Source organism: Ursus maritimus, unplaced genomic scaffold, assembly GCF_017311325.1.
Source record: "Ursus maritimus isolate PB19 unplaced genomic scaffold, ASM1731132v1 scaffold_32, whole genome shotgun sequence".
Classification (NCBI taxonomy): Eukaryota; Metazoa; Chordata; class Mammalia; order Carnivora; family Ursidae; genus Ursus; species Ursus maritimus.
In genome coordinates, this window is record NW_024425786.1 from 9,013,052 (window position 1) to 9,036,262 (window position 23,211).

The following is a 23,211-nucleotide window of genomic DNA, read 5'->3' on the forward strand; positions in this document are numbered from 1 at the left end:
TGATCATATTTTGGACATACTGAATTAAATGAAATACATTATTTGTTTTTACATTTTTTCTTCTTTAAAAATGTACCAAGTAGTAAATTAAAAATTACGATGTGTCTTGTACGTGTGGCTTGTGTTATATTTCTACCGGCCAGCAGGTATCTCGGGGAAAAGCATTCTAAGTAGAGAGAATGGCAAAAGCACAGGGTCCTGGGGTGGGAACTGAGGGCCGCTGGGGGCAGTGAGCCAGAGAGAGTGGCAGAAATAGGAATGGATCAAATCCAGGAGGATCTGGGTGTCGGTTCTGTAAGGAGGTGGATTTTCATTCAAGCATAAGGGGGAAGCCGTTTTAAGCAAGGAAGTGGCTTGGTCTGAATTGTGTTTTAGCAGACCCCTGTGGCTGCTGAGTGGGGAACCCACTGTGGGTGGGCCAGATGGAGGAAGAATCCTGGGTTCTGACACTGTCGAAGCCACACGAATCGGTGGCCCTGCCCTCCGCTGGGACTCAGTCTCCTCCCAGCCGCATAGGCTGGCGGATCCTTTGGAGGTTCTCCCGCACCCGCAGCGGCATCCGCGAGCGGCCGGCGGCGGCAGGGGGCGCCTCCTCGATGACTCGGCGCTCGGCTGGCCAGGCTCCGGCGCGTCTCCCGCTCGATTGGTCGGGTCGGGGCGGGCCGGAGCTCCGCCGGCCAGCGCCATTGAGGAGCCGGGAGAGGAAGCGCCGCGCAGTGCCGGGCTAGGCGGGCGGCCCGGGACACAGACAGGTACGGGCCGAGGCGGGGCGGCGCCGGGCGGCGGGCAGGGTCGGAGACTGCAGGTGGGCCGTGAGTCCGTTGTCTGTCGCTCTGGCTCCGCTTCGGACCCGGGGCCCGGGCCCGCCCGCGGGGAGCGCGCCGCTGGGAGCCCGGGGAGCCCGGCGTCCGGCCCTCCCGCCGTCTGAGCTCCCCTGGGGGCCCTGGGGCGTCCGCGCTCCCCACGGCCCCGAGCCCCCGCGGGCACCCCAGGGACTGACAGGCTTGGAATTGCCTGGCTTCTCGGGACCCCGGCGTCCTTGTCCTGGGAGTCCGAGTCCCCGCCGGACCGGCACCCGTTCCGGGGTCCCGGCAGCCTGATGCCCGGGGATTGGAGACGGTGTCAGCCCGCGTCTCCGCGCCTGAGCCGCGGTCTCAGTGCGGGGCCCCCGTGTGCGAACCCCCCCACCTCACGCCCGAGAATGGGGCGCTGGTCAGTTCTCCAGAGTGTTTTAACCACCCACCAGCCTTCTGGGGTCACGCTCTGGGATGGGGACATCAGGCCTCAAACCAGTCTTTACCCCCGCTCCCCGGGATCGCACCCAAGCTGAATTCCTGGTTTCAGGTGCGGCACCCCAGCCGCCAGGCGCCGTTTCCTCCGGCCTTTATCTGGGAGGTGGGGGTCTCCATTCCTTGGAGCCCCCGGAGTGGAGGAAGGGCTGTGGGACCCTCACCTTCAGGGCAGTCCCATTCCTGTGGGGCCCAGGTCCTGGCACTCGCCCCCTCTAGTCCCTTATTCTCTGAGCTCTCCGGCTCCCACAGCGCTCAGGCCCGGCCGGCTTGGGGAGCAGCGCCCTGGTCCCTTTGCCGGTCCTTCCTACTCCCGGCTTTGGCCGCCCCTCGAGGGAGGGGCCTGGCTCAAGGTCATGCCCGGCTGTCTGCCCTCCCGTGAGCTGAGCACTGATCCCCAGTGTCACCTACCACACCGATTAGGGGAGGTCAGGTTCGAGTTAGTGCCAGGCGGCTGCCTGGAAGCCATGGTGGACCCGAGTGTAAACACTTTGGGATTCTAGCCAGTCTGGCGGCTCTTCCTGACACCAGATTCCTTAAGGGAATCCTTGAAGTGGCTTCAAGCCTGGGTTAGATGCTTAGCTGAGCTAATAGATTCTTTCTGGCTTGAGTCTTAAGTTACTGACCAGGGCATTTACAGTGCTTCTCACCCCAGCTTTTCCCTAATCTGTATTTTGCATTCTTCTACCTTCAGGGGAAGTAGAGTAGGACCGGATTTTTGTACAAACTGACAGTTGTTTCCCTCTATTGGGAGAGCATTTGTAGTTGGCACTTCAGAGAGTTTGTTGGCATTTTAGGGGTGAAGTCAATGGCATTAACTTCAAATAAGGAGGACTCTGGTTTTGGCTCCCTGCCTAAGTGTGTTTGGAGCCTACATAGTAATACTAGAATAAGTCAGGTTCACGTTTTGTTTTCACAGATTTACTTGTTTGAAGTTATAATATAGACATGTGTCTTTTACCAGACTGTTAAACATTTCTTATTTTTAAGAATTTGTTCTTGAACCTCTCCTTTAAATGAATGTATCCAATAATATCTAGCAAATTCTTAGTTTTACACAAAATATGGCTGAAAAAAATCTTTGGAAAGAAATCAGTATTTCATCAAATGCTATTTATTTACTTGTTTATTTTTACTGTCACGGATGGCAAATAAAAATGAATCTTGCTGGAAGTGCAAGACACTGTTCACAAATAAAAGTCAGTCTTTCCTGGAGCTTCAGTTAACTCGTACAGGGCCTTGTGTTTTGGGTCGTTGTTGGGTGGTAGCCTTTCATTTGGGATAAGTGTATCTTCTGGCACTAAGATGAATCACTGGAGGTGGGGCAGAGTGCCTGGAAAGGATCCTGAAAGGGCCGGTTCCAAGTGGGACACATGCCATAGCAAATCTGGAGTGTCCAGCATGGTGGGCTGGTGTGTGATGTGCTTGGCTCAGAGCAAGCTCTGGAACTCACAGTTCTAATTGGGATCTGCTAGCTAGCTGAGCAATTTCAGAACACATTTCAATTTTTATGTCTCAGGTTCCTTCGTGTTAGCTTTTTGCAATACTAAAAAGTAACCTGTATATTTATGCTATGCTAATAAACACAGTTTTCTCATAGGTAGTGGTAAAGCAGTACTGAATGTAAGTACTGTAGCTGGAACCAGAGGATTTCTTGTATTTGTATTACTAAGATAGTTCATGGTATGAGCATCATCTGGTGCCTGGGTTCCTGTAATGCAGGCCCAGAACATTTAAGAACAGTGATAAACCCCTGCCTTCTCCCTTTCACTTATGTTATTTTATGAATGATCTTGATGAACAAATTTGCACAATTGAATTAGGGAAGGCTTGAAGAGGATCATTGCAGAATGTGAAGTTTATTGAAATCTCTTAGGGCATTTTTGCCTTAGTCTAGGACAGGATCTTTCTTTCTTTCTTTCTTTCTTTCTTTCTTTCTTTCTTTCTTCCTTTCTTTCTTTCTTTCTGGGCAGGGTTTTTCAACCTTGGCCCTGTTGACATTTGGGGTGGGTGATTCTTTGCCGTGGGGGAGCTGTCCTGTGCATTGTAGGACGTTTAGCTGTCTCCATGGTCTCTACTCACAAGACACCAGTAGCAACCCCCAGTCACGATAATAAAAAATGTGTCTAGACATTGCCCAGTTACACTTGGATGAGAACCTCTGACCAGGACAGTCTAGTCCCAAGGTGAATTACTAAAGGCAAGCAGTTTAATGATCAGTTACATTGAAAGGACAGACAACTTGAAATTGTAGGCATGTTTTGGCATATTTACAAGTGACTGTGCCTTGTAGCTGTGTCAGAACGTAGACGTGTTGGTTAGATCCTCTGCTAACAGGGCGTCTTACAGTGCCGGTCACCCCATCTTTTCATAAATCTGTGCTTTGCATTCGTCCACCTTTAGGGAAGGTAGAGTAGGAAATCAGCTTAGAAAAGCACCTGGTTTTCTGTTGATTTCCTTTTTTTCTCTTTCTTTCATAGATTCTTCTATGACCATGAGAGAGACAAATAAAGAATGATCCATGATTTTTAAACACCTGTCTTGAGGATATAGTCATGTTGGAAGGTCTTGTAGCCTGGGTTCTCAATACCTATCTGGGAAAATACGTCAATAACCTGAACACTGATCAGCTCTCTGTTGCGCTTCTGAAAGGTGAGTACACGTATCTCTTTTTGGTAAAGTGTGCCACTGCAGATGGCATATCTATTTTTTTAATATTCATTTTGTTGTACTGAGAATAATAAAACATAATGCCCAGATGGCTTTGTACTAAGCATGTGTAAAAGGAAATACGTTCTCGCACATGACGCTGATTATTATTACAGGGTGACTTAAGTATGTAGCTGTATTGCTATAGATTTTAGGGAACTATTAAATATTAAAAAGAAAAAGACTATACTGCAGGCGACTGCACTTTATCCCAGTTAATTTTTTAGCTTTATGAAGCTTAATGGAGGTGGTCATGATGTAGTGACAGTGGCATTGGCTTTGGCTTCAAATCCTCTGGTGTTACTTATTAGTTATGTGAACAAGCCATTGAAATTCCAAGCCTCAGTTTCTTTAGAAGAAGTGGGTAAGGGGCGCCTGGATGGCTCAGGTCATGATCCCAGGGTCCTGGGATCGAGTCCCATATGGGGCTCCCTGCTCAGCGGGGAGCCTGCTTCTCCCTCCCTCTCCCTCCCCCTGCTCATGCTCTCTCTGTCACTCTCTCTCTCAAATAAATAAATAAATAAAATCTTAAAGAAAAAGAAAAAGTGGATAATATACTTCTCCAGGGTTGCTGTAAGGCTCAAATGGATCAAATAGAATGACACTGAAAGCTCCTGTCCTGCTGGTGCATAATAGATGCCAAGTTGAAGCTTTAAAATATGTTGCTGTGGGGTCTTTAACAGAATAAAGGTTGAGACGCTTTAGCCTTTACAGGCCTATCCTTGGTAAATGCCTATACGTGATTTAATGCAGTGCAGGGAATTGGTGTGAGGATCGGAAAACTGCTTTTTTCCCCCTCCTCCTTGTTTTAATACAAGTTCTCTTTCCTCAACAGAAAATGGAATGCTTGAACAAATCTAGAGAAAGGAGATAGTCAGTCTGCACGCATGTAGCATCCCAGAAAGTGGAAAGGCGATCTCAGATACAGCGGGAAGTTCACCTTCCTGGGGGTGTGGGTTTTGGCAAGTGGGCCAGGACAGGTTAGTGGAGATGTGGTGGTGGTACAGATTGTGGTGGAGTAGGAGAATAGGGTGCCCGTGGCTCACTTGTCCCCAAAAGTGTTGTTCCCAGGTTTTTCTGACCCATGTAAACCAGTAAAAGGATTGCGGCAGCCGTAGGCTGTGGGGAGCTCTCTGGTCGCCCCTCCCACTCCCTTCCTTTCATTGGAAACAGAAGTAGGTTTTTTCTTTATCTCTAACTTCTGTCCTGACCTTTTCCTCCTGTCCTTAGAAGGGAGCTGCTAAGTGCAAGGTGAAAGTGACCAGTCTGTCAGGGAAGAGGTTGTGTTCCAAGTACAAGAGTAGTGTCAAGGTCACCTCTTTGGTCACTTACTGAAGTTCTCATACACGCTGTGAAGCTAACCAGGTTGCACAGGGCAGGTAGCAGGGCCTAGAAAGGGAGTCGCAAACCATAACCTTGTTAATAAAAGAGCTAGCTTTTCAAGAGTGGCATGGTAAGAGGATGTTTGCCGAAGAAATGAATAAATAGAAATTTGTGGTATCTGATATATCATGGACTCTATACTAAACAGATTTCTCATCTGTTTTAGAATGTATCTGGCAATGACACCTGTGTGTATCTGATTCTTCAAAGTGCTTTTCTATTCGTCCTGTTTAAATAATATTTTCTATGCAGAATAAAAAAATTATTTTTCTTTCATAACCAAGGTTAACGTGCTGCCCCATCCTAAAGATTCAAAGCACACCACAGTGCTTGGCTAGGGAGGCGTTGGAGCATGGAGCATTGCAGTGATAGTTAAAGCAGTGTTTGGGGGCAGAGGGTCCTGTATAGGAATAAGCATGTTATTTCGGTCCATCTGCAGATATTTAGTGTCTGAGATGTTTTGGGAGATGCCAAGAAGACAGAGATAGTGGTCAAGAGTATGAATTTTGTAGCCAGACTGTTTTGTTTTGTTTTGTTTTAGGGAAGGAGAGAGCGAGTGGGGGTGGGGGTGGTGCAGAGGGAGAGAGAATCTTTTTTTTAATTTTTATTTATTTATTTATTATTTAAAAAAAATTTTTTTTTTTTAATTTATTCAACAGAGATAGAGACAGCCAGTGAGAGAGGGAACACAAGCAGGGGGAGTGGGAGAGGAAGAAGCAGGCTCATAGCGGAAGAGCCCAATGTGGGGCTCGATCCCGTATCGCCGGGATCACGCCCTGAGACGAAGGCAGACGCCTAACCGCTGTGCCACCCAGGCGCCCCAGGGAGAGAGAATCTTAAGCAGACTCAACAACCAGTGCAGAGCCCGACTTGGGGCTCGATCTCATGACCCTGAGATCACGACCTGAGCCGAAATCCTGAGTCAGAGGCTTAACTGACTGAGCCATCCAGGCGCCCGAGCCAGACTGGTTTTGAATCCTATTTCCTCCATTTACCAGTAGCTTGGGCAGATTATTCCAATTCTTCATGAATTCTCAAATTCCTCCTTTCTGTAAATTGGAGGGAATATTAACTGTCTCGTAAGGTTTTGAGGACTAGACACATTAATGTAGGTCAGAGAGCTTAGAACCATTCTGGGCATATAATGGGCCCTCAGTCACTCATCATCCCCCGTTGTCACGATCGTCAGCATATGATTGGACTTCAAGGGTGGATTGTGCACACATACTAAAAGTGATAAAAATGCAAAATAGCATACGAGTTGTCGAAAGAGAGAGAACTTGTATATGATTTCATTTGTTCCGTCTCTCAGCAAACACCATTAAGCACCTGCTTTGGGTACAGCTCTGTGTTATGGACTGATACAGAAAGGGGGGACAGTAGTAGATACCAGGAGCTCAGGCGTAGGGTCTGAGCCTGGTTTCACCACTTACCAGCTGTTTGTGACCGTGAGCAAGTTACTTAAGCCTCCTCTTGCCACTTGAGATCAGACAGACCTGGTACGAACTCTAGGACTACCACTTACCAGCTCGGTGATTCTTTTTTTTTTTTTTTTAAGATTTTATTTATTTTTTTGATATATATAGAGAGCACAAGCAGGGGGAGCAGCAGAGGGAGAGGGAGAAGCAGGCTCCCCACTGAGCAAGGAGCCTGACTTGGGGCCCAGTCCCAGGCCCCCTGGGATCATGACCTGGGCCAAAGGCGGATGCTTCACTGACTCAGCCACCCAGGCGCCCCAGCTCTGTGATTTTTAAGCAAATTGCTTACCTCTGCACCTAATTTTCCTCCCCTCAGAGTGGAGAAGATAATTGTGTTAACTCATATTGTTTCGAGGCTTAGATGCTGGAGAGGAAGTGCTCGGCACTAGGAAGATCTCACTAGATGATTGCTGTTCCTATTACTCCACCACGGGGGTCCCTGCCCTCGGACACCTGTTAACTTGTTAGTCATGCCAGGCGCACTGGAGATGCAGACACACTGCGGGGAGGGGGGTGTGCGAAGCAGGGGAGTCACTCACCCTGTTGGGAGCACCCTGGGGAGGCTGTCACGGAGGGAGCCGAGCAAGAGTTCCAGCTGGAGTTCGGCAGGCAGCGCGGGGTGGGTCACTGCATTCCAGGTGGAGTGAAGCTTGTGAGCACAGGCAGAAAGCAGAGAACTCGCAGGGCATGCTCAGGATGGTTTGGGGCCAGAAGATAGCAGCTGCCGGTGTCACGTCATGGGGCCTGAACTGCGGGCTGCAGGCCTATCTAGATTTGTGGCTCAGCACTTCGGGCCGCCCTCCTTTTTGTTCCTATCAGCTCTGCACCTCGGGCTGGCTTTCTCAGTGACGCAGAGCCGCGGGAAGAGAGTCCAGCAGTCATCAGTGCTGACGGAAAAGCCACCAGCCTCTAGACGGACCCCAGTTCTAGGGACTCCGCTTCTTGCTCGGCTAAGCTGAGGCGTTTGGGGAGGAGACGTCCAGGAATAAGCCTGCACGTTATCTGCTGGGAAAGACACGGAGAGCACTATCATTTATCAAGTCCTCACCTACTCTGGGTCCCTTGAGGGACCTTTCCCAGCAGGGCCAGGTGTGGGTGCATGTTTGAGTGGGTGGGGAATCAGCGAGCCTTCCCTCCGGAACCACCTACCGGCTGACCAACCGCTGCTGCTGTTCTGCCCGATTCCTTTGTTTCTGATGTGCTGGAGGTTGCCCTTTCTTTTCGTCCTGTCCCTGGTTTCTCCTCCTTCCTAGAGCACCTCTTTCGCTCTCCGCACTTTAGCGTTAATGTTTCCTGGCGTGGGCTGCCTGCGGTTCCTTCCACTTCCCCAAGGTGCACAGCAGCCAAGGAAACCTAGTGCCGTCTGCCTTTGTGACAGATTTGGGTATTGAAAAATAGGGCAAATGATTCAAAGTGCAAATGATGCTCTTCCAAAGAAGAAACCATATGCTTTCCCCCTTTAAGTCAGTTTCAACTGTTGAGGAATGTGTTTCATGTTTTTTCCCCCCCTTCTGATCATTTACTCCCCAGATGTGGAATTAGAGTTGTTTCCAGGCCCTCTGGGGCTATTAACCTCTCCTTTTGGTTAGTCTTAAGCTATGTGGGGACCCACGTGGGGACACAGGTTCCTGCAAAAGTCTAAAACGTAAGCTGGTTGCATTTGCTCTGCACCTGCCAAGCTGCTAGATTTCAATACTTTAGAAGCCAATTACCCACAGTCTTGAACAGTCATTTAAAGGAAAAAATAATTGTTTCTTCTATTAGTTTGTCTCTGGCTGGCTTGCCTCTCTTCTGAGTTCCTGTACCAGTGGTTCCTGGGTGGTTGTCTGTACTCCCTGTTCTCAGAAATTGCCTTAAGTTGTGCAAACAGTTTTGTAGAATGATGGCTATCTCCTCCACCCTTTAGGATGGGGACCGTGCCTTCTCTTTTCATATTACCAGTGGCCAGCACAGTGCCTGCTAGAGACTGGGGAGTGGTATGTCAGTGTGGACGCATGACTTCCACAGCTGGGAGAGTGAGGGCAAGAACGGGGCAGACAGCCTTGGCTGTTCAGAGACGTCTTGTACCCCTGGGCTTAAGTCCTGTCAAAGCTGGATCTGAAAAGGCCCTTTGGCAGTGGTTTGTTCTTTGCTTTCGAACAGGTGATTAAGCCTGTACGCGTAGATGCGGAGCAGAACGTGCGGAGCTGGTCTCTCCAGAAGGGGGAGTAGAATTCCTTTTGATGACCAGCTTTATTTAACTCTCATGGGCTCTCAGATGTTGCGTGCAATAGACCCATTGGGGAGGGGGTTTCTGGAGCTCGTTAAAAATTGCAAAATTCTGTGTTTCAGTCCCAGAGATGTCTTACAGGGGGCCCTGGAGCCTGCATTTCTTCCCAAGTGACTCAGATGTTAATGGTCGTCTGGTGAATATTCACCCAAACCAGGGGTCTGCAAATTGGCCAGCTGATCAAATCCAAACTGAGATGGCTTTTATATTTTTAAAGGCTTAAAAAAAAAAAGAAAGTCCCAGAGAGAATACACAACAGATACCATAAAGCTTGTACTGTCTGGCTTATTATAGAAAAAGATCCCTGCCGGTACCCTTCACCTGCCGGTGAGCTTCCGCTGTCAGAGTGGGCTGTCCAGGAAGCTAGTACAGACAGAGTATGCAGGCTGGGCGCCGTGCTGCTCCTGGCTGTTTATAGCCCGGCTGAGCTGTAAAACTTTCCCTTTCACCTTCAAAGATTTGCACACAGTAGGTGCCTGCTGCCTGTGTTGGGTGAACATATCATGCTGTTGTTTTTATTTTTCAGGTGCTGTTGAGTTGGAAAACTTGCCTTTAAAGAAGGATGCCCTGAAAGAATTGGAATTACCATTTGAAGTCAAAGCCGGTGCGTGGCACTCCGCAGGAGAGGGCGGCAGTCGTACTCGGCTGCTTCCACTGCTTGGGACAGGAAAACCGAGAGCCCTTGAGTTCGGCTCTGTTTGAGCAGGAAGAGGCAGGATAGGAAATAGGGAGTTTAGATCAGTCCTCGAGTGTGGCCTTTTCTATCAGGATGACCTTGGGGCAGCGGCGGGGAGGTCAGGTGTTTCCCAGACCCATTGAATCAGAACTGCCAAGGGAGTGTCATTGAACCCGGATGTTTAATAAGCACCACAGGTGATTCTTAGGTATCCTGAAGTGTGAGAACGTCTGTCCTAGATACAGGGGGGTTCTTATTTTTGGGGGATTCATAGTATTACTGAGAGACAGTTTATTGAATGAAAGGGGGGTTCTGTTTATATCGGAAACCAGGGACGTACTGTATGGTGACTAACATAATATAATAAAAAATCATTAAAAAAAAAAGAGAGAAAAAAAATTAAATTACTCGGAACAGCGCCTAGCACACACAGTAGAGGTTTGCAGTTGTGATAGGAGTTCTGCAGTTACTTAGGTTTGGTGAGGAAACAAGAATTGTCCTGGAATAAAAATATTCTTTGTTGGGGTGCCCAGCTGGCTCGGTCAGGGGAGCCTGTGACTCTTGATCTCCGGGTTATGAGTTCGAGCCCCAGGTTGGGTGTAAAGATTACTTAAAGTCTTAAAAAAAATTCCTTGTTAAATGACCGTGTATAGAATCAGTCCCTATTCAGACATTGTCATTGTTCAATAATAGCCTGTTGATGTCAGTCTTTCCATCATTTTTGGGTACTTATATTACAATAAAATGCAGGGACAATGCAAATTAGTTGCTAGGTGAAGTAGCATAGATTTCTTGCAAAAGATTTAGGCTTTTTTTAAGTCAATTCAAGTGATGGGTGAACTGCCAGAATCAGAGGCAAAGACACTGATGAATTAGAATCTGAAAGAAACTCAGGAATGATGATACTGAGGGTACTTCCAAAGATTATTATTTGAATATCAAAGGATTAGGAGAGGCTCTTGGGGAATATTGATGATGTTTCCTAATATTTTTGCAAAAATGACCCTATTTGTACTTGTTTTGCAAAAATTAAATGAAATGTAACGGAGGTTATATTTTGCTGTCACCTAACTTATCAAACATGCCTCTCCCCCGAGTAGTTTAGGTTAGAATTGCAGCTGCACACCAATTATTATTAAACTCTGCAGTGAAAATTGCTATTCGGTTTCAGTTATGATATAAACTATTAAATAGAAAAAGCTTACTTTCATTTTGCTAGATAAAATCCAAATTAAAACGTTTTTTCATTATTTGTTGCCACATTTCTTAATTTATTACTGGATTACACAGTTGGTCACTTGGTGTTAATATTCTCTTACCTTCAACAGATCAATCCCACTTGAATTCTAGATCTTAGAGGGTAGCAATTGATAACATGTGTTTCTTTCAGAGGGAGCATATTAGTTGGGCCGTGTGGATCTTTGAGAGATCCTTTAGGACAGTTCAGATATCCTTATGCATTATTCCTTAGTGGTGACTTGCCTCTTACTAATTGAATTTAAAGAAGACCTGTGTCCTAGGAGACTCGGCTAGAAATGTTAGGACTTGGGAAATCAGAATCACGGTTCTAGCAGGTTTCCAGTCAGTCCGGGTTCTCGTGAAGAATTAGGATTCTTCCTCGATAGAGTGCCACAGTAGTACTCTGACCCATGTTTCAGTTGGTATGTTCAAGACTGGATATATTGTAAGTAAGTCTGTTAACTCCCAAGAAGTGCTTCTCAACCAGCCCAGGAATAACCAACAAGAAACGAGTTTCGTGCTCAGGGGCTCCTGCAGGTGCTGTGGGGAGAAAGACACCCCAGGGAAGTTTAAGATGTAGTTCCGTTGGGGAAGAGACACTTCTCGGAGGAGGGCTGTTGCATTTGATAGGGTCAAGTCACACTGGGCTTTTCTTTTTTAAAGATTTTATTTATTTGAGAGAGCGAGAAAGACAGAGATAGAGACAGAGATAGCGACAGAGATAGAGACAGAGATAGTGACAGAGATAGAGACAAAGAGCACAAGCCAGGAAAGAGAGAGAAGCAGACTCCCTGCTGAGCAGGGGGCCCAATGCAGGGCTCGATCCCAGGACCCTGAGATCATGACCTGAGGGGAGGCAGATGCTTAACCCACTGAGCCACCCAGGTGCCCCCACCCTGGGCTTTTTCCATCTTTTATTGTGCCTCGTTCTTACAGATCTCAGCCTGCTAACTTCTGTTTCCCACGTACGAGAACCTGCTGCCTGTTTTCTTAGATTAAAAAATAAATTGTAAAAGTCCTCGTGCTTCTTATAGAAAACTAAAAGAATATAGAAAAACAGTAAGAAGTAACAACGTGTATCGGCACTTGACAAGACTTTGCTTTCCCCAGGCTTCATTGGGAAGGTAACTCTTCAGATTCCGTTTTATCGCCCCCACGTGGACCCTTGGGTGATCTCCATCTCCAGCCTTCACTTGATCGGAGCCCCTGAAAAGCTAGAGGATTTCGATGATGAGAAGGAGAAGCTCTTGGAGAGGGAGCGCAAGAAGGCTCTGCTTCAAGCCCTGGAGGACAGATGGAAGGCAAGGCACACCCCGCTCGGCCACCAGACCAGCTGCGGTGAGACAGATGAACTGAGCAGAGCACTGGATTTGGCTAACCCCAGCTCTTTCCTTTGTAGAATGAACGCCAGCGGAAGGGGGAGTCCTACTGGTATTCAGTTACTGCCTCTGTAGTTACGAGAATTGTGGAGAATATTGAAGTAAGTCCTCCTGACTTTTGTAAAGTACGAACATGACAGGGACTTCTCACGCTTAACTGTGTTGCGCTTCTTAGTACTTTGTTTCTCGTGGGTTAAACCGAAACGGGCTGTACAGAGCCTTGGCTGACGGCTCAGGTGTGGCCTCTTCTAGGCAGTTCCAAAGGGAAACCGGAAAAGCAAGTCTCCAGCTCTGGGAAGACATAGGTTTTTCTTGCTTCAGCTCGTATGAGTAGGAGTTTTCCTTTTACTCACATTTTGCTTTGCTTTTGAATGTTGGACTCTTACTTGCTAAAAGGATATATACCTCCTTCGAAGCCGGGTCACCTAAACCTTCATGACTGATCATTTCAGGGCAAATCACTTCACCTCTCTGGTCTCGGTTTCTTCTCTGTAACGTGAGAGAGGTTGAGTGCATGGTTTCTAGTTGATTACATAGTGAATTGCGAACAGCCCACGGGGGTGTTTCAATCTCTCACTGATGGATCTGGTGGCGGTTTGAGGAGTTAACAGCGTCAGGGCTTTTGGCCCCATTTTCTGCTTTAATTACAATTTTGTTTCATCCTCGAAAACTAGATCAGGGTCCACGTAATTTTTATGAGTGCCATAAGAGGGAGCCTCTACTTGGTACCTCCGGGGTTTTCTTGCAATGCCAAGGTGCCACAGGCCAAATGGTTTCGAGGTATACTACTTCCCCCCAAGATGCAGTCTGAGTTTGTTGGTTTCATAACTGTCATAACGTTGACAAAGAGATGGGTACATTTGAGGTGAGTGCTTTGAATTCTGGTTCAGGCAGGGTTTTTTTTTTTTTTTTAAGCTGTCATTAATTTGAAAAAATTCATCATTATTTTTACTATTAGCTTTATTGAGATTTAGTTCGCATCCCGTGAAGTTCACACTTTTAATGTGTACACTCTAGTGTTTTTTTTAGTGTGTTTACAAAGTGCCTGGATTACCACTCCCTAATTCCAGACCACTTTCATTAGCCCCCAAAGAAACTCCATACCCACTTAGTAGCCACTCCCATTTCTCCTCTCCCTCCAGCATGCCACCACTAATCTTTCTTTATGGAAACTGCGTATTTTGGACATTTCATATCCATGTGATTGTACACCATGTGGCCTTTTGTGTCTGGTTTCTTGTACTGAGCATAATGCTTCCAAGGTTCGTCCATGTTGTGGCGCGGACCAGTCCTTGATTCCTTTTTATGGCTGAATAATGTATTCAGTCAGAGATAGGGACCGTCAAAGATCAACAAAGTTGAATGTTGGTTAAAGCGGTGAAAACGGTTTTTATTCCGTAACTGCTGACAGAAGCGGAAAGAGCAGAGCTCGGTTCCAAAATACACAGAGGTGACGGGGTCTTTTAAAGGGAGAGTGAGGCAGGGGATCCTGTTGGGGGAGGGCTCAGGTGAAAAATGACAAAGGGTCAGTGTCCATGTGATAAGGCCAGCTGTATCTGTTAGCTGGGCTTCTGTGCTCCCGCAGAGACTGAGACTGAGAGACAGGCCCTGTCCTTCCTGGTGATTACATTTCAGAGGAATGGCTTTCAAGTCCTTGATTATAGGAGATACATACACGTCTCATAGGGACAGAGAAAGGATTCACTATTGTAAGCCCTTTTTGGTAAATGCTCTAAGAAAGGGAGGTCAGGGACCTATTGTCAGGCTTTGGCTGGAACAAACAGCTCTGAGCTTTTCCAGACAGGAACTCAGAACCAGGCTGGAATGTCCCAGGGACGCAGGCTTACGCTGTTAGAAGCCGTGTTAAATGTGGTCACCTCTGTCAGTGCGGAGGTTGAATGGAGTGTTCATGCCGAGAGGTTTTGTGGGTTTTGGGATATACTACATGTTGTTTATCTGCTTCTCAGTTGATGGGCATTTGGGTTGTTTCCACTTTTTGCCTCTTATGAATAATGCTGGCGTAAACATTCACATATATGGTTTTGTGTGAATATATGTTTTCAGTTCTCTTGCGTATATACCTGGGAGTGGAATTGTTGGAGTCATTTGGAAACTCTGTGTTTAATTTTTTGAGGAACTGGCAAACTGTTTTCCAAAGAGGCTGTGCCGTTTTACAGTTTCACCAGTGATGTAGGAACATTTAAACTTCTCCACATCCTCATCGACACTTGTTACTGTGTGTCTACACTTGCCTGCTGTTGTCTTTGGTGGTAATAGCCATGCTGGTGGGTACGAGGTGCTACCTCGCTGTGGTTTTGATCTGCATCTTCTTAATGGCTAATGTTGAACATCTTTCCATATGCTTATGGCCACTCTTATATCTTTTTTGGAGAAATGTCTATCCAGATCCCTTTTCCATTAAAAAACTGGTTTATTTGTTTTTTATTGTTGAGTTGAAAGAGCTCCTTATATATTTTGTTGTGGTTTTTAAAGATTTATTTATTTGAGACAGAGAGCACAAGCAGCGGGGAGGGGCAGAGGGAGAGGGAGAAGCAGGCACCCTACTGAGCAGGAGCCTGATGCGGGACTCGATTCCAGGACCCTGGGATCATTACCTGAGCAGAAGGCAGACGCTTAACCGACTGAGCCACCCAGGTGCCCCAAGAGCTCCGTATATATTTTGGATTCTAATCCCTTATCAGATGCATGATTTGCAAATATTTTCTCCCATCCTATGGGTTGTCTTTTCACTTTCTGTTACAATTTTTAATTTACCGAAGCAGAGTGCCTTTTCTCTAGCCCACCTCCAGGGGCCAGGGGAAATAAGTACAAAGTATATGTGTCCTGCTGGTGTTCCTGTGTCTAGTTGCAGGAACACAGAGACAAGATTACACTATCGTAAGAGAGGGCAGGCCAGTTATCTAGAGCCACAGTATTTCCTTTAGTGGTTTTTAAAGGGGTCTTGTGAAATGGTTTAATGAAAGTATTGTAGCTCTTTTCTGGAGGTAGTACAAATCACAAAGAAATGTCGTTCATGTCATTTGTGATTATAACTCTCAGGATTGTGGTTATAATTATCATAGCATTGGACTTGTGTGTGCTGTAAGCGTTTGTATAAACTGCCTGCCGTGACTGACTTAAACGCTCAAGGGCAGTTTGACGTCCGCCTATAGCATTCTACCTGTAGTACATGTCTAAATGCGTTTCCCTTTGTTCTCCCCTTTGCAGTTAAAAATTCAAGATGTCCATTTGCGCTTCGAAGATGGTATTACCAATCCGTCCCATCCTTTTGCATTTGGCATCTGTATTAAGAATGTGTCCATGCAGAATGCAGTGAATGAGCCTGTGAGTATGAACTGTGCCTGCGAGCTAGGGAGAAAGCACTGGTTCTTGGAGATTTGGGGCTCTGCCTTTGGTCATTTCATGTTCTGTAGAGGAGGCCGCATTCTTTTGCACCATGTTCTTTGGCGGGAATGTATGTTTCTTGTCTGTGTCAACAGATTTATTTGCCGAAATCGGGAAATGGCAACTTTTCTCTGACTTTTCGTTCTTCCACTCATACGTTCAATGGTGATGGGATCCCTTTCATTTTATGCACGAAGAAACTGAGTCACAGAAAGGGTTTCAGCTCTGCTTTTCTTCTCGTGCTATGTGTACTCCTGGGGTAAGCTAGTTCTGTTTCACAGAGTCAGCCGTGCCCTGGGAAGATTTGTTGATGCCTTACACATCCTGAACCCCATGCTCCACCTCCTTTCTCCCTTCTCCTTCGTGGTCTGTAACTACCTGTGGATCACGTCCGTGGTGGTTGAGGCTTGTCTAAGCAAAATTATCCCATTATGTTCCTCCGGTCCATTTTGCTTCCCTGAAACCAACTTTTCCCCTTTATTCTCTAACAGGTTACTGAATGTTAAAACAAACAAAACTAACATCTTTTGAGCCCTTTTCTGTGCCAGGTACTTAGTGCTTTGCATTGAATTCTCAGTACTTTTCACCACCCCCGTTAGCCTCATATTACATACAGCTAAGCACGCTAAGGTGCAGAGTGATGGAGTGGCAGAACCAGGTCTCGAACCCACATGGACCAGCTACAGAGTGGGGGTTTGCAAACTGTGGACTGTGAGCAAAGCCCCCCCGCTGCCCCACTGCCCGTTTTTGTCCGTAAGAAATGACTGGATCACGGCCACACCCATCATTTACGTATTGTTCAAGGCTGCTTTGTGCTCTAGTGGGTAGAGTCGAGTAGTTACAGCGGACACTATACGGTCCACGAAGCCTTCGTATGTTCTGTCTGGCCCTTGTCAGAAAAAGTTCGCCGCCCCTGCTCCGGAGCGTGTGTTCTTAGCCACTGCGCTGAGCTCCTCAGCCTGTGCTCAGCCTTTGCTTCTCATTCCTCGGCCTCAGTATCCATCTGCTCCCAGCATCCTGCTGGTTTTCCTTGCAGAGTGTCTCAAATGTGTCTCTTCCTGTCATCCTCACTGTGACTGCCTTACTTCAGGACCCTCTAAGCTTTAGCCCGGGCTCATAAAGCAACCTGTTCCATGACTTCCTTGCTTCCATCCCATGCCCTCGATTCTTTCTAAACCAGTGCTTCCCAGTCTCTTCCATATCACGTTACACACAGAAAACAGATATCATCTGGCCAGCATGCTGGGGCAAGTGCATGCGGCTGCTGGGGGCTGGTGGTTCTTAGCCAGGTCTTTCTAAATGTAAATTGAGCCTATAAACTTGCCCATTTCCTGACACACTCACGAGTCTTTTTCTCTAGCACACCGAGGAGGGAAGCTCCACTTTGCAGTGTTAGCAGAGTCCTGTTTCTCAAACCCACCCCTGACCCTGGTGGCATTCCTATACCACAACCCTCAGCGGCTCCATGTCTCTGAAAGTATCAAGTTCAAACTCCTTAGTGCGCCATAAACTTCCTTTCCTAGTGTGTTCGCTTTTTAGGGCTGCCTTAACCAATTACCTCAAACGCAATAGCTTAAGACGACAGAAATTTATTCCCTTTCATTCTGGAGGCCTGAAGTCCAGAATCAGGGTGTTTGTAGGGTTGGTTTCACCTGGAGGCTCTGAGGGAGAAACCGCCCCCTCTTGCTTCTGGTGGTTGCCTTCACGTTCCTTAGCTCGTGGACGCAACCCTTCCGTCTCTGCCTCCATCTTCCCATGGCCTTCTCCCCTGGGGTCTGCCTTCTCTTCTCAGAAGGACCCCAGTCATTAGCTTAGGGCCCACCCGCATCCCGTATGACCTCGTTTTAATTTGATTACATCTTGTAAAGACCCTATTTCCAGTAACGTCCCCTTCACAGGTTCTAGGAGGACATGAATTTCTGGAGGGAGGGAAACTGCTTAACCCAGCACACCTAGTCGCATTCCAAGCTGCTTTTGTCAGCACTTAACTCCCCACTCCAAATGTGTGTACCAGTGCTGCCCTCACACTGAGTATGGTGCTCCCGTTACACAGATGTCGTTGCCGTCCTCTGAAGACAGCAGGCCTTCTGTATGGTGGACCTGACACTTCGACACATGTCCCCATCCTTCCCCCCACCCTGCCCTGTGCCGTAACCGTATACGTCTCTTGATGTTCATCCACACGGTGACATTTTCCATTGTTTGCTCATAGCGTCTTCTGTATTCTTCTGCTTCCCTCTGCTTAGTTAAAACTGTCGCGTGTTTGTATCCCGTTAGCTGGATTTCGAACACTCTAAGAGCAAAACCGTGTTTTAATTGAGTTTTGTATCCCCAGCACCTTGCAAAGTGCCAAAGCATGCCTCCTCAGAAATGGTTTGTTGAATGAATGAATGAATGAGTTTGTGAAAAGAGAGTCATGGTTTTTTTTCTTCTGTGTTTTACCTCAGGTACAGAAATTAATGCGGAAAAAGCAACTAGATGTGGCAGAGTTTAGCGTCTATTGGGATGTCGATTGCACTTTGTTGGGGGATTTGCCCCAGGTGGAGTTACAGGTATGATTCTGGCAGAAGGCTTTACGGTAACACAGCACGGAAGTAAAGAGTGTGGGGCCACGGCCACACAGGTTTCTGTTCTCTGTGGCTCTGGTCGCCATTCCCATGCCCCTCTTCCTCCACGGGCATCCATTCTCAAGTGGGTTTGCTTGAGGTACTTGGTGTGCATGTAATTCTGAACAATGCATAGTGTTTCGTGTATGTTTCACATTGTATTTCAGTCTAGGTTCCTTCGTTTTCTTTTTTTCACTTAAGGCTGTGTTCTTAAGATCGATTAATGTTGCTGTTTATATTCCTGGTTTATTGCTTCTGACTCCTGCATAGTATTCCATGCTATACATGTAACATATTATAGTTATGTATTTTTTAAGCTGTCACAAACTTGACGTCCAGATTTTAAATGAACAAAGCACCAGCTCTGACTCTTAAAGAAGAGCTTTCTTATTCTATGTATATTGAAACTTCCCCTTTGGTGTGGTATTCCTTTAAGAAATACTTAGAGAGTCATTAAACTCACGGGACATAAAGTATTAGTGTTTGTGAAGGATAAAAAATTTTGAGTTTAATCTTTTGGTAAAGAAATTGTAGGTGGTTCAAGTAGAATGCAGAAAAAGGACTCATTTTTTCCCCGTCACAAAGATTTTCTTTGGCTTGCATGCTGTTGTACAGAACAGTTTTGTTTTGCTAATTCGATTAAATAAATACTGTACATCCACACAGTAGAACTGTATGCAGTTATAGAAAATAAGAACAAAGATCTTTATGATGAATATGGAATAGTCTCTGAGATTTCGTATTAAGTTTAAAGAACCAAGGTAAGGCAGTGTACGTACCATTTGTGTGAGAATGGTTAAAAAACCCAGAAAATCATGGCTCTGTCTGAACATATGTAGAATGCCTCTGGGGCGATACAGAAGAAACTGGTATGATTGGTTGCCTCTAGGGAGAATAATTGCGTCGCTGGAGGATGGGAGTCAGAAGGCGATACTTCACCTTTTTTTGCCTTTCAATTTTGAACCACGTGAATGTTTTACCTAATAAGAAATATAGATAAGATTTTAAAAATGGTAGAGAGCTTTAGATTCCCAGTTTTGTCCTGGTTTGGGGTTCTGAGGTAATATGCTAAATTAGGTCATATACCAACATGTAACTTGATCCTGAAAACATTTGCTGTAATGACAGACGTTCTTGTGACACTCAGGAGGCCATGGACAAGAGCATGGAGAGCCGCGATCATCACTACATCCTGGAGCCTGTGTGCGCGTCTGCTCTTTTGAAGAGAAACTGCTCCAAAGAGCCTCTGAGGTCTCGGCACAGTCCCCGGATCGAGTGCGATATTCATCTGGAGACCATCCCCTTGAAACTCTCTCAGGTACTCTCTTTCCTCCCAGTGGTTTATACTCTCCCTGTGGGACCAGTAACTGGGGCGAAGGAAGCACGGGGATAGCACCCCAGCGGGAAAGAAAGTGCCCTTGAGACCAACGCTGTGGCGGGTGTAGCACCCGCTGCAAGTTACTCGGTTGGACTTGGTTGCTGTCCGGTCAGTTTTGATTTGGTTTTGAAGCACTGAGCAGAATCTAGGACATACAGTAAATACGAATACTTCCCTGTCCGTGGTCAGACAGAAGTGCCACGTGATGTGGAACGTGGTCTCCACTGCGCAGTAGATTTTGGTTCAGTGCAATACAAATTGTCCTCGGTAGAGATGGGTGTTAACTGAGTAAAAGAAACATGTCAGCATTAACCCAGTTTTTCTCTCTTAACCTCTGCTGAAAAGCTCCAGTACCGGCAAATCATGGGATTCCTCAAGGAGCTGGAACGAAAGGAGAGGCAGGTGAAGTTCCGGAGATGGAAGCCCAGAGTGGCCGTGTCTGAGAAGTAAGGGCTTGCAAGCAACCTGTGCCTCTGAGATGCATTGTAGAGGGTGACTGTCCTTGTCCGTGGATCAGAAGTGGGTCTTACTGTCCCTGGCACTGGCTGGGGCTAAAATACGGTTGATTTTACTGGCCTTTAAACTGTCATTTCTGTGGTTGACCTGCGTTGATGTTCTTACTGTATATTTGGTTGGTGTTGTGGGTCTGCTCGCAGATGGAGCACAGTGCATTAAGGCCCTCTCGGTCTCACTTAGCAAGTAGACTGGTGTTGCTCCGGTGGGGTCCGACCGTGTGGGAAGTACTTTGTAGTGATCTCTGAACCTACTTCCCTACGTCCGTGCTCCCGTGCTCTTTGGGTAACATTTATGTAGTACACCTTAGGACTTCCGTAGCAAAAACGAATCTTTTCCTGTTGCAGTGATAGACTTGACTGGTCCAGTATTTTAAAAATTTTAAAGATCCTGTGTATTTCCATGTCTTTTCTGAAGTATGCCATTTAAAATCTGTAGTATCCAAATCCTTGCTAATTATCTTAACATAGTCTTTACCTTGTAGTCACCAGTTAATTATCTGTCAGTGCACAGCACTGATATGGGTAATTCAAACCAATCGAGTAATATATTATTATTGATGTCTGAGTTGAGAATCTGTTACTTGATGTTCTTTGTGTAAGAAGTGATTAACATTGTTATGAAACATCTCAGCTGCCGAGAATGGTGGTATTTTGCTCTGAATGCTAACCTGAATGAGATCAGAGAGGAGAGGAAGCGTTGTACCTGGGACTTCTTATTACACCGGGCCCGTGATGCCGTGTCTTACACCGACAAATACTTCAGCAAGCTGAAAGGAGGCTTGCTGCATGCAGATGACAGGGTGAGGGGACTGTTGTTATCGTCATCGTTTCTTGGCTGCCAGTGGGAATGTGGGGAGGCAGATTGGTTCCCTCCCAGTACTTGGAGGGGTTTGTGAAGGTGTCCAGTTTCTCTGGAGCTCTAAGACCTGTTTGGTTTGTTTTTGTTTTAACCCAAACAGGAGGAGATGCGTCGGATTGAGGAGGAACAGAGCTTTGAGGAATTGAAGATTTTGCGTGAACTGGTTCATGAGCGATTTCACAAACAAGAAGAACTGGCGGAGGTAAGAAGTCCTCTGTGGGGAGATGCGCTCAGACCCAGCACGCATGGTGCTTCAGTCCCGACGTGCTATGCTTCTTGGGGGGGGGGGCAGAGAAGACTCAGTGGCACATCACAGCGTGGTTCTGTCTCTGGGGACTCACATTTGCTCATTTCTGGTTGATGCAGAGCCTACGAGAACCTCAGTTGGATTCTCCAGGAGACTCTCCTGGGGACCCAGAGACCAGTGGAGGCAGTGGGATGCTTCAGTACCTTCAGTCCTGGTTTCCTGGCTGGGGTGGCTGGTACGGGCAGCAGACCCCTGAGGGGAGGCCAGTCGAGGGGCTGTCCGCCGAGCAGCACGAGCAGTGGACTCCCGAGGAGATCCTAGGTAAGGTGGCAGCGGGCCTTCACTTTCCTGCCCTTGGCGGTCCTGAAGGGAGGTGCTTGGTTCATGAAAACTCATCTGTTATTTGTGCAACAGCCCGCGGTATTTTTCAAATAAAAGAAGTAGACATTTGCAACACAGTTTGTCTCGCGTTCATAGATTCAGATGGGGGATGTTTTTGAGAGATACTTCATTTGCAATCTCATTGCACAGTTTCAGAGCTGAGAGGCAACGATTTTAAGAGAATTAAGGGAGTTTAGAAGGTTTAAACTCTGAGGCTTGAAGATCAGTCCAAAGCCACTCTTTAGACCCACGCTGTCCAGCATGGTAGCCATAGTCACAGATGGCTATCTATCTATCTATCTATCTATCTATCTATCTATCTATATTTTTAAAAAATATGTAATTGAAGCAAGCATACATAAAGTGCACACACCATGCTTATATAGATCGGTGACTTCCAGAATGAATATCCCTGTATTACCCGCACACTGGTAGAGAAACTGAACATTATCAGAACCCCAGAGGGCTTTGTGCATTTTTTGCAGTCACTAGCCTGCACATTATAATCTTTTTCCTGACTTGTAACACCTTAGATTTGTTTACCCATTTTCAGATGGCTATTTAAATTCAGATTAATTAAAATTGAAAGAAAAACATTCTTTTTTTTCTCTCAGTTACACGAGCACATTAGCCATGGAGCTCAGAGGCACCTGTGGTTGGTGGCCCCGAGCCCGACGGTGCAGGTACAGAGTGTCTCACCGTGTTGGGCAGTGTGGCTTATTCTGTACTCTGTCCTGAATCTTCACATCCTCCCTCGTTGGAGAATGAGCTGATAAGACCTCTTTTTTTTTTTTTTTTAAGATTTAAAAAATTTATTTATTCATGGGTGAGAGAGAGGCAGAGGTAGAGAGATGTAGGTGGGACTCGACCCCAGGACCCCAGGATCACCGTTCGAGCCAAAGGCAGACGCTCAACCGACTGAGCCGCCCAGGTGCCCCTGATAAGATCTCTTATAAAACAGTGGGGTTGTTTTATATTAGGAATGAAGCAGTCGCCCATGACTTTGGAGTTCTTCCCTAAAAAAGGGGGTAAACCGTTAAATAATGTCATCACTGTGATTCGTGTGCCTGGTGGTGCTTTTTGAATTCTCCCGTGTGTTCCCCTCACGTCTTTCCTTCCTCATGCTCAGGCACCGAGGAGTTTTTCGACCCCACTGCCGATGCGTCCTGTCTGAGTGCGTACATGAAGCGGGACCTGGTGTTTGCCCGACTGAACGTGCAGCTGCAGCGGGGCACCGTGACGCTGCTGCACCAGGAGCCGGGCGGCCCGCAGACGGAGGAGAGCGCCTTCATGCAGCTCGAGTTCTCAGGTGCTGCCCGCAGAGCCGCCGGCGGCTGCTTCTCCCCTGGCGCCTTGTTCGTGGTAGTTGTGTTCTAGCAAGTTGCTGTGAGCGCGGGA

At 46.8% G+C, this 23,211-nt stretch overlaps 1 protein-coding gene across 1 annotated transcript in view; it reads left to right on the forward strand.

Annotated features, from left to right (window-relative positions):
- Nucleotides 1–644: 644 nt before the first annotated feature.
- VPS13D (vacuolar protein sorting 13 homolog D) overlaps nt 645–23,211 on the forward strand; it is a 260,740-nt gene continuing 238,173 nt past the window's right edge. Inside the window, exons 1-13 of the mRNA XM_040645796.1 lie at nt 645–752; nt 3,770–3,941; nt 9,655–9,732; nt 12,154–12,344; nt 12,443–12,523; nt 15,651–15,767; nt 18,275–18,379; nt 19,581–19,751; nt 20,157–20,257; nt 20,958–21,126; nt 21,286–21,387; nt 21,552–21,753; nt 22,943–23,122. Coding sequence (XP_040501730.1) covers nt 3,845–3,941; nt 9,655–9,732; nt 12,154–12,344; nt 12,443–12,523; nt 15,651–15,767; nt 18,275–18,379; nt 19,581–19,751; nt 20,157–20,257; nt 20,958–21,126; nt 21,286–21,387; nt 21,552–21,753; nt 22,943–23,122 — 1,594 coding nt within the window. The 5' untranslated portion in view covers nt 645–752; nt 3,770–3,844. The remainder of the gene's footprint in view (nt 753–3,769; nt 3,942–9,654; nt 9,733–12,153; nt 12,345–12,442; nt 12,524–15,650; nt 15,768–18,274; nt 18,380–19,580; nt 19,752–20,156; nt 20,258–20,957; nt 21,127–21,285; nt 21,388–21,551; nt 21,754–22,942; nt 23,123–23,211) is intronic.